Source organism: Eutrigla gurnardus (genome assembly GCF_963514095.1).
Source record: "Eutrigla gurnardus genome assembly, chromosome: 19".
Lineage (NCBI taxonomy): Eukaryota > Metazoa > Chordata > Actinopteri > Perciformes > Triglidae > Eutrigla > Eutrigla gurnardus.
Genome location: NC_139930.1, coordinates 8430492 through 8442225, shown reverse-complemented (window position 1 = coordinate 8442225; position 11734 = coordinate 8430492). Strand labels below are relative to the sequence as shown.

Sequence of the window (11734 nt, the reverse complement as noted above, 5' to 3'; positions counted from 1 at the left end):
TTGATGAACTGAAGACACAACATGAGCATCTGTGATTTACAATAGAATTTGCACCACAAAGATTGACTTTTTTTTCTTACTGTGATATATAAAGTGGCTTGTGTAAGCCCCTTATGTACATTTTTGAAGATCAGAGCAGGCACCACAGACTTTTTAGCTCTTAATTGATTCTTTTGTTCACCTCGGTCCTCATCAGCATGAAACTGAGCCTCCATTATTGACCAAGAAAAGAAGGAGGGCTGGAGAAATGGACAAATAGAGCATGAAGAGAGATAGTTAGGGATGGGGAGCGATAACGAGGAGGGCAAAGTACCCTGTAGGATTAGCAAAAAGGGTGGATAATAGGGAGCGAGTGTGACCGCAGATACAGTAGCCTATCAAGTGAGAGTGAAAGGAGTGGGGGAGGATTCGAGATGAGCAAATCATATGCTGTAACTTATCCTCCCAGTTCACCAGAGACCAAAGACACTGTGGTTTATTGAAGCAGGGAGGCCAGACTCCAGGTAGCCGCAGGGAAATGAGAGGGCAATTTTTTCACGCCTGAGAGGGTCTTCCCTCTACCTAACTGGCCACACTGGCCACCAGTCCCGTACACCGGTCCCAGCTTGGTGATTTGTCAATGTGCTGTGACTAATCCAGGAGGGGTCCCGCATTTTCTCTCACCCTAATTAAAAGAGGATTAGATGGGATGGAGCTCTCAGCCACTCCAACATGCACAGCCACCGTCCCTTCACTTTCCCAGCATAATCACGGGATTGCCTGGATTTTCTGTGCAGGGCACCACCTGAACTCACACCGAAATGGTTGGTGCTGAGACTAAATGGGGCTTTAAAAGATCGATCGGTCCCAAAATAAGAACACTGTAGCAATTGGTGTCATATACACACTGGTGATAAGATGGAATGCTGATGGCTGTGTGCATGTGCTGTGGGGATATCTTAAGTAATTTAAATTACACTGACTTATATATATTTTTTAAATAACAAGCTCTTAAATTTTGTACCAGTCGGATAACAATTTATTTTAATTTAGGGCAACTCTTCGCAGTTCATTACGTTAAAAAGCAACTGAAGTGAAGTGAGGATTAACGGAATAAACAGACAAATCAACATGCAGGCATGGTTCTCACAGCACATTACAAAAGGCCTGACTGCTGGGTTCGTGCGGCGGCTTTGCCCAGCATACAGACTTGTAGGCAGCTTGCCTGGGACCAGTCCTCAGGCAGCCACACACAGAGTACACTGACACCAGTGTTCACTGTTGCTGCATGACTTCCTGTCACCCTAATTTATTAGTTTTATGTTCATTGATCATGAATTGAAAGAAACTGAAAGTTTAAAAATCGCAAAATACATTCAAACTATTAATGGGGAAGAAAGTTATTCACTAAGTAGATGAATAATAATAATAAATAATTTTTTTTTTTTTAATTGATAATGACAACGCACAAAATGTTCTATCTCCAAGAAATGGCATACCATTGCATAATTTATTTGTTTTCACTTTGTTATCCACCAACAGGAAACGCAAGAGCTGTCCAATAATTGTGTTAAAAAGCTTCTTCATCCCCATTTCTTATGCAGACACATCGTGGTCAGAAAATGTCTGTGCACGTAAAACAGTTCTCGTCTGCATTATTGTAGGGTTTGCATGTAGGAACAGAACTGCAACTGAAAACCGTTTTGAGGTGTAATTACTGTTGCTTTCAGCTGTTAACTCATTCTGCACAGGGGTCCATAAATAGCCAGCTGAGATGAGCCAGTTTTTAAGTGCTGGTGACTTTAGATGACAACTGTTGCAGAGAATAGCGTGCGGCTGCATAGCACTGTTGGTATCTGAGAAATTGTGAAAATGGACCCCTGAGGGCCCCTGACCTCAACCCAGGTCAACCCAGATCATTGTGTTGCCTGCTGTGGGTGTATGCCAAGTATATAAACAGACCATGGTTTCATAGTTTTGAGTCGTACCAACGTGGATTAAGTCTGCATTTGAATAACAGGTGATTTTGCAAGACTTAACTGCTTTTAAATCTAAAGAGAGAGCGTTAAAATGAACTTTGTGCATGAATGTAGTCTGCTATTTAGTAGCATGCCGGGAAAAACTTCCCTCCTTCCTGCGTCACACAGCCACTGCCAGTCTGACTTCAGGGTGAAGGAGGCGGGCATCACCCACTCGGAGTCAACAGCAGCACGGTCACTCCGGTAAACACGGGACTACACTTACTACCACCACCGTTTCACTTGTCATTCGGCGCACACAATGGATGTTTACAACCAAGACGTGACAATGAAAGAGTCCAGAAGACGAGAGCGTCAATCAGGTACGGTTTGTTCACCTCGAGAGTGTGTTTATCGGGGCAGCTTGACCACGGAGCTGTCCTCTCCTACTTCTTTATTTAGCAGCAACGACACAAGCGAAAATGAGCAGCAATGTAAAGTTATTTCACGCTTTCATTAACGCGTATGTTACGTTACACCTTGCATTTGCTGTACGTTATGTTCACCCGGCGTAAAAAATCCTCAAAATATCAAACGTAGCGTTACTCGTGAAAGCTAACATTAGCATGCTCGGCTCACTGCTAGCTGGTATTAGTAGCCGACCGTTATCGTCCACGGCTGTTTAGAAAGATTCCAGACCCCAGCGTTAACCGTTGGTCAGCCGTTGGCTCTCTGAGGTTATGTGTATTGATAGCGTTAGCAGGAAAGCTAACTTGGTTGTTTGACAGGTGGGTGTTTTTGTGCGTTTGGCTTTAATCGGTAGCTGGGACAGGATTGATCATCACACACAGGGTGGGTCCAGCTTGTAAAGCCCCCCGGGGGAATCACTGTTGATTATCAGTGACGTAACGGGAAGGATGGGAGGCAGCAGCCCGGGCCACTTGACATACTTGCAACTTGTTACTTTAATTCAGGTGTTTTTGTTTGTTGTTGTTTTATCATATATCCGCTGGTTACTGACTCAGCTGTGCATACGTGCTGTAATCTGCTGCTCTAAGTCGTTCAGTGGCGTTTCTGACCTCTTGACTTTGTCTGTAGGTTCAACCAAGCATTATTTACACGATGTTGAAGGTACGGATCTCATTCACCGAATGGTCGCATGTCTAATTTATTATCTAATCATGACTGAGGTAATTAAAAGCTGCATGTAGGCATGGGACAATATTACAATATCATGTCACTAACGATTATCCTGGCCAACATAATTGCGATTCAATGATATTATCCTCATAAACTTAAAAATATGATTAAAACTCTTAAAAAGCAGCAGAACAAACTTATAGCATCAGATGAAAGTAATGAATAATAGAATTATAAACGTGCCAGCCTGTTCTTTTATGGTAATTCCTGGAGGCCTATCTTTAAAATGCTCCATATTTTTTACTTCTCTATGATAACGGTGAGCTAGACTTTTTTTCCATCATATTCACGATTATCCCTATAATGGAAATTCACCGCAATCAACTTATAGCCATCAGCTATCTTTTGATAAAATCCTATATTGTCCCGTGTCTAGCTGCAGCCAGGGTGAATGATGTTAAGTGTTAAGTCTAACAAGTCCTTAAAAGTAGTGGCTGAGTGGCTTTTACGTACAGTGGGTGTTCAGAGATGGATGTAAGCTGCTCTGATGCATCGTAGCATTAGGAATGTGTGTTTTTAGCAAGAGAGTATTAAGAGTCACATCTGAATTAACTTGCTTTTCAAACAGCTGTATGCAAATGTATTTAATTCAGTGCATATTGATATATTCCCACGGGTGAGTTGAATGAGTTTAATTTATTTCAGTGCATGTGTTTGTCTTCTTTCCCCCAGCTTTGGAGAATTCAGACTCCGACATTGGCTTATGTGGCTGGCTGTTGGTCGCCCTCTCCGTTCTTCTCATGCTGGCTACTCTGCCCATCTCCGTATGGATGTGTATTAAGGTCAGTTGCTGGTCAACTACAGTGTTTATTTTCCATTTTACAGGCAAAGCTAGCTAGTAAACTAACATAAATTACTGAGGTCTGCTTATTCAGCGTTTTGACAATTCTACGGTTGATCCCCCGTGTACAAAATGACTATCCATAGGCATATCTCAATATCCAATACATGTAGTACGTCAAATAAAAAGTTTGTTTCACTACACAGATTGTGAAGGAGTACGAGCGAGCCATTATCTTTCGACTGGGGCGTATTTTGCGAGGAGGAGCCAAAGGTCCAGGTCAGAGATGATTTTTACACAGCAGCATATGGTTTTAACTCCATCCATAGCCTCAGTTCTTCTGTTAAAATATACTTGAAACATGGTTCAATTGTCTGTATGTGCCGCTGGATTATCTCCACTTATCTTCATCTCTTAGTTAAGGCGTTCATCGCCTTGGCATTTGTTTACAAGTCCATTTGCTCCATTAGGCATAAAATTGCATTATATTGTACACTGTTTGTAGCTTTAAGGTTTCGCCTCCCATTTTATACCATAAATTAAACCATTATATTGTCTTTGCTGAAAGCATATGAAGGAAGACAGACTAATGTCTAAACCAGCGGTGGTTTACAGGCAACAGAAACCACAGTAAAGCAATATGACAGAGCAGATATCTGATGCCACTGTTGTGGATAGTATGGACTTCCTGTTTGTTTATCAAATCTACTCACTTTGAGGTGATGTATCAGGACTAATTGAGACCAGATTGTTCAGACCAACCAAATGTCAGCCTGCTGGTGGTGCAAGGAAACCCACATTTCTGTTTATGTGGCCATGCTGCAAAGTAGACAAAAGCATGGGAAATATCACAAAAGAGTGGGGGCTTAATATACTTTCTCACCCATCCTCTTCCTGCTGGGCAGCTTGACAAAAATCAAGTCCATTGTACAAATTATCAAATATTTAGGCCTAATAATAACAACTAAAAGATGTTCCACCGCAACATTCAACCAGACCATATGTCTGACAATGCTGCTGCATGTCTGTTCAACGTCTGAATGATTTAATCATTCTTTTCTCAGTGATGTGACTTGTGTTTTGAAAGGCAGCTGATTTGTTTAAGTAAAAATACAGACACCCACGAGGAAAAATTTGCATACATCTCATAACTTGCTGTCTTTTTATCTTTGATTTCTTGTTTTACGGGATCTGAAAACCAGGCAGTGTCCTCTCAAAATAGTGAAATGTGCCTCCAAGGAGTGTCAGGGGACCCCGTTTATGACAGTGTGGAGTAATAATAGCTCTCTGCCAGCAAACTTCACATTCCCGAGGAGCTGGAGGAACCAACGCCAAAGCTAACTTCATCATTTAGTTTCCCGTAATGCCCCTCACCCGCTAATAGTCTGGCTCCCTTTACAATGGCTGTTTTGCAATAATGACTTTGAACATTGCCTGAATCTTTACTGTAGTTTGAAACAGGCTTGCGGCGATAGTTTGTCATAAAATGAAAGGGCTTCGTTTGTTGAACATTTTGCATCTGTATACACTTCTGCCATGAACAGAGGTGTTTATTGAACCCAAAGATTTTTCCATGAAGCTTATCCGTGGAATTTTCCACTGCACAATAAAACAGTTTACAGAGTCTGTTTGAGAGCAACTGAGGTCCTTTTAGTTGTCTGACAGGAACTATAATCGCTGGAAATGTCATGATGGAATCGAAACAAGGAGGCTGCTGTTGTCTTCCTTTCCTCTTCTGAACAGATGGCTGTGATCTCACCATTTTAAATACACAAGATCCTGACAGGAAATGCAGCCCCACTAGTCTCTGTCTGGTGTGGCATTAATGTTTGCTAAATGATTGCACACCTAGCACATGTCTGTTCCACTCAGGCACATGCCACGTATTGTTTAATGCACTAATTTGTTCATTGTGACTTGAAACGGGCTTATGAAAGCTGCAAATATCCCCAGCTTTGCCTCGCTGTCAGCACAGCTGCAGTCTTATAAAGAGAGCTTGACTTGGCCTCCTGCCACAATTTCATTCATCCCGGTGTTTTCAAACATTTGTGAAGACTCTTCCTCATTATTGTGTTTGCAGTGGCTTTGGTCTTTGTTAAAACTATTTGCATTCCTCTGGTTCCACAGGGCTGTTCTTCATCTTGCCGTGCACTGACAGCTTTATTAATGTGGACATGCGCACCATCACCTTCGACATCCCACCGCAAGAGGTATGACATGCACGCATCCAATTACAAACAAACACTTTGTCACATGCACAGACATTCAAAGGACATCAAAATAATTGAGCTGATTCTTGATCCAGACCGCCAGTAACGCACTCTTTGGCAAATAAAATAAAACAACACAAATCATTTGAACATTTCCATTGAACATTTCTCCTTAACATCGTTAAACCATTTTCTTACACTTGCGTGTGTCCTGCTCTCAGGTTTTGACCAAAGACTCCGTGACAGTGAGCGTTGACGGTGTGGTGTACTACCGGGTCCAGAATGCCACTCTGGCTGTGGCCAACATCACCAATGCAGATGCTGCGACCCGGCTGTTGGCCCAGACCACCCTGAGGAACGTCCTGGGGACGAAGAACCTGGCAGAGATCCTGTCTGACCGTGAAGAAATCGCACACAGTATGCAGGTAGAGTACAGTACGGTCAGCTGGCATTGTGATCCACAACAGCATGCTAGCGCTAATATGCTAACATGTTTCAAGTGGTGCTGCACACCCACATGAAAAGGATATATGCTGTAAAATGGAACTTACTTTGGTTATACATGTTATGATTGTATGAACCTTAAAAAGCTGTATACTTAGTGAATGCCCATTATCTGTCTTTGGAAGGATTAATAATAATTTAGGAAAACATACACATAATATAGGCTCCACCTAATTTTATATCTGTGGGATACACACTATGCATGTTCAGAATATCTTTGTCACCAGTCGTCAAGTTCAGGTTTATGTTCTCTTTTTTTTAATCAATTTAAAATTGCATTATATTGTACACTGTTTGTAGCTTTAAGGTTTCGCCTCCCATTTTATACCATAAATTAAACCATTATATTGTCTTTGCTGAAAGCATATGAAGGAAGACAGACTAATGTCTAAACCAGCGGTGGTTTACAGGCAACAGAAACCACAGTAAACCATTATGACAGAGCAGATATCTGATGCCACTGTTGTGGATAGTATGGACTTCCTGTTTGTTTATCAAATCTACACACTATGCATGGCTCTGGGTAAGCTTATGAGAACACATCCTGGTCTCGGGCGGGTAAAAAAGTGACAAAACACTCTTCCACATAGGTTATTAATAATGTCATAGTTCCTTCCACTGTTACGGTACTCAAAGTACATTTTTGCCTTGCGTTACTCATGCAAGTTTAACTGGTCAGTGCTCAGGTTTAACTGACACAAACGCATAACTTGGAGCCTGACAAGTTTTGTTGAGATGAAAATGATTCTCGTGTGATCTTGCAAGGTAAATTTTAGACCGATTATGAGACAACATGTCTCACCTACGCTACAAAACAATAAGTCTTGCTGAAACTTTCTCTTACATGACAGTTGTATGATGCTGTGATACCAATCCTTCTACAGTTCTGCTGACATAACTTCACTGATGCACAAGGTTCCTGTGATTGTTAAGAAAGAAGATGTTGTGAATGTGCTGTGCTTGAGAGAGACACAGCATGTCTGGACCCCTGAAATACTGCACCCTAAAGCATTATGCAGAAAGCATATTTTATACAAACACATTATGCAGTCAGTAAAAATAAATATAGGCAGTAATATGAGACTCCAATAACAGAGTGACTCGTAGAGAAAACAGAATGCAGGATTACAGTGCCACCTTGCTTAGAGGCAGTTTGCCTGAACTCCGTGACAGTTAAACTAACACACTGCAGATAAAATGTGTATCCACAGTAAACTAAGAAAACCTTAGGTAATCCTGTGTTCCATGTAGACAGCTGTTAGCTTGCCTTGAGTTCAACTATTTATTCATTCATTGAACTTTTACTTCCAGATTATGTTGTTGAGCTTCTGTAACTGATTTATATGTATTTCTGATGCACAAATAGTCGGAAGGTTTGTCAGTGATCAGTCGGTAGTTCATTAAAGCAACATTATGCAAGAATTTGAGTTTGTGAGTTGTGATCTGGGGCTCTACAGATTCCCAGTTGTACACCTCCCTTATGTACAGCTGTGCCAGCTTTATTGACTAGCTGAAGGGTTTGGATCCAGTAAATATGACGTCAAAAGCCAAAGATGCATGTTGATGGACAGGGTGGAGAAATGTTACAGGATCATACACAAATAGGACTGCAGAGTTTTATTCCTTGTGGCACCGGGAGATGAACACCGCCATAACAAAAACAGTGACGGGAAGATAAGATTACAGCCTAGGTCGTCTTTCATAAATAACATTGGCAGGCATGTACACTGCTGTCGGTTTGTCCTTGTTTTCAGGACATTGTAAACCACTTGCAGTCAGATTTACTCTCATCCGGCCTGTTGCTTGGTTGACCTCTCTTTGTCTCTTTATGCTTCCATCATATTCTTTTGGCCTAGTCGACTCCGACATGTTGACGGTGTGTGACGTAAAGTGTTACGCACTAAAGTGTTACACACCCGAGATCGTAACTGCTCAGCAAAAGTGCATGTCGGAGAGCAGTTGTTCAGGGTTCATAGTGGAAATGAAAGGGGCATTATTCTCCCTTTTCCAAGCCAGTTTATCCAGTACAATTGAACATGATTTTGAAGCTATTATTTTAAGGTAAAAAAAAAAAGTTGCATAGTGCTTTTAATGTCACTTTTGTTAAGGTAAACTCCAGTGTTTTCACACTGATCAAATGGGAGTTTCTCCACGCCCGCATGTACAGTTCACTCTCCCCCTAAAACAGGATAAAGTAATAGTTAAACCTCTTCCTCCTCCTGTGAATTGCAAGTGGAAAATTGCGCGTTGCCGCCATCATCTGGCACAAAGTGGGGTTGAGTTGATCGGCCATTTGGACATTTGTTTGAATGTGTAATCACAGATGTTATTCTCTGGTTGTCAGACTACTGTAGACGTATAATGTAGTGATTTGATTGCTTAAATGGCAGAACATGTGAACCTAACAGTGTTTCCTTTGCTGCAGCCTTAATCAGATCACTGTTCAATAGCCATACGGTTGCTGAAGCATAAACACAGTGGCCTTGATAGAGCCATTCAACATGGTGCAGCACATAGTGTAGCCTCGCAGCAGGAGACTTTGTATGATTTGATTAAATACACAAGAACAACACCACTGTACTTACTACAGGCCCCAATCTGTTTTTATGGTCAATAGGTGCTCATCTGAAAACGACCTGCATGAATGTGAAAATAAAAACTACAGTACTGTAATGCTTTGAGCGGTTGCAGATTTGTAATGGTAATTTTAGGATTGTGTGTTGTACTGTATATTTACAATAACACCAACCTTTCTGCTCCATCTGCTGGACAAATTGAAAACTGCAAGATAGCTGGCCTTCCATAGAGGAGGAACCTTGAGGCAACTCTGAGTTGTTGTTGTTTTTTGTTGCTTTCTTTTTCACCAAAAACGCAGGGCTATTTGACATGTTGCCCATGTGGGGGCAATATCTGTAAAAAAATATATATATATATTTTGAAATCAACCAAGCGTGGACAGATTCGTGGAATGACAGTGAAAATGGAATAAAAAAAATAAATAAATAATAAATAAAAAACCAATGTTTCTCTAACATTTAAAGTGTTTGTCATTGCACCTAAGCTGGAAGGGGGGGGGGGGGGGGGGAATTCATCAAGCACATGATTAGACACAATTTGATGGGAAAAAAAATGCTATAAAATTGTAAAACACAGAATTTAGAAAAAGTCGAAATCTGGAAAACCTAGTTGTGAGCCTGCTTCAAAGCCATAGCTTTCTCATAGTTTCCAGTACGTCTGACGCTGACCCTGAAATCGATGTCACTGATGTTGAGGACAACTGTCGAGACTAAGAAATGTGCTGCATGTTTGCATCCAGCACACCAGTTCCTGTCAAATGCTGACAAAATGAGATATTCCACTAGAAACTCCAGAAACACGTTTTGTCTTCTCAGTCCACTCTGGATGATGCTACAGACGACTGGGGCATCAAGGTGGAGCGGGTGGAGATCAAAGACGTCAAGCTGCCCCTTCAGCTCCAGAGAGCGATGGCCGCTGAGGCTGAGGCCAGTCGTGAGGCCAGAGCCAAGGTAAGTCGGATATCTGGTTCATATCTGTACACCAGTAATCATAGAATAGTTATATTGCATCCTTCACCATCGGTTTTGTTCATTCCCCCCGTTTTCTTCTCAAGGTGATAGCAGCAGAGGGAGAGATGAACGCGTCGCGGGCGCTGAAGGAGGCCTCCCTGGTCATCGCCGAGGCTCCGTCAGCCCTTCAGCTGCGTTACCTTCAGACCCTCAACACCATCGCCGCTGAGAAGAACTCCACCATCATTTTCCCGCTGCCGCTGGAGATGATGCGGGGCTTCATGAAGTAATAAGCAGGAGTCTCCAAACACAGGGATGTCAGTTTCCTTTTTTAGTTTTCAATAGCCCGACAACCATCAACCGGTAACTAAGCAGTTAATTATTTAGGAAAAAAGTGACATGAAATACCAGAGGTGCTTTCCTTTTGCTACTTCTTCAATACTCCTTTGTTTGCTTTTTCACTGCTCTGTCATTCTCTCTGAGAGCGACACAACTGGACACACACGGGCCTCGCATGCTGTGATGCTCGCCGTGCTTCCTGTCTGAACAGCTCATTGGTTAACATGGTCCGCATAGTTGTTAGTGGTTGACAAGGTGACACATAAAATAACAGGTGGAGCTGGTCAACAATGTTCTCCTGGTTAAATGTTTTAACCGTTGACACCCCTAGTACACACACACACACACACACACACACACACACAGATACATTTAGGCCTCTGTGTCTATTAAGCATGTCTCTTTGAAGCAGCAGTGCCAAGAGATCGCTGAGGAAGTTGTGCTTGTGACTCATGATGCACCAAGAACATGTGGCGACTAACACCAGCCAGGCCACATGCACGCATGTTCTGTTGTAATGTATATAATACATTAGTCATGCAGCTTAAGCAAATGAGTCAACTCGAACCAGCGGTGCCAAAAATCTACAGTCTGCAAAGAGCTGTGTATGAGATTACACTTTTCTATAAATCAGGTTTCCTGACTGTTACAGAAGCAGGAAGCCCAAACATTCATCCATTTTAAAGTGGCCTTCTCTCTTTCTCTCACACACACACACACACACACACACACACACACACACACACACACACATTTATATACTGAACTACAGCTAATATTTCTGATATTGTAGCAACATTGCTACACTGCCGGCATCATCGTGGTCTGACCATGTTATATCTAGCATGGAAGGTTCACACACGTACCAGGACGTACAGTCAAAGATCCCTTTTGCCTTTTTAGAGGAACAAGATGGATCTGGAGTGGCATAATCTTGGTAGAGTGCATTTTAATTTTTTGCTGTATCACAATATTAAGGGATAAAAAGAGATGGGCGAAGAACGGCCCCTTCAGAAAGTTCATGTTTACAGTATTCTATTCATACACAGCATTTACCATATTTGGGAGATTATAGAGTTGAGTATGGCTAAAGTGAACACTATGAGCTACACAGGTGGTACTGTGTGCTGTGTAGGGCTATCAGTTCCTAGCATTTTGTCCACCACCTGTCTGGCTTTACAGCTTAGGAGTGAAGAAGGGACTGTTAGAAAGGCATCTCAAACTTTACAGCCAAAA

The 11734-nt window shown here is 42.0% G+C and overlaps 1 protein-coding gene across 2 annotated transcripts; it reads left to right on the top strand.

Moving 5' to 3' along the window:
- Positions 1-2161: 2161 nt before the first annotated feature.
- Positions 2162-11260, top strand: stom (stomatin). 2 transcript variants are annotated; one of them, XM_084035612.1, is made up of 8 exons: positions 2164-2320; positions 3036-3068; positions 3810-3919; positions 4125-4197; positions 6046-6128; positions 6350-6553; positions 10025-10159; positions 10264-11260. In XM_084035612.1, the coding sequence occupies exons 1-8, from the start codon at positions 2260-2262 to the stop codon at positions 10447-10449; spliced, it is 885 nt and encodes a 294-aa protein (XP_083891738.1). In that variant the 5' UTR covers positions 2164-2259; the 3' UTR covers positions 10450-11260. The 2 variants fall into 2 exon arrangements, with proteins under 2 accessions (XP_083891739.1, XP_083891738.1); XM_084035613.1 differs by lacking the exon at positions 3036-3068 and having other exon boundaries at positions 2162-2320.
- The last annotated feature ends 474 nt before the right edge of the window (positions 11261-11734 follow it).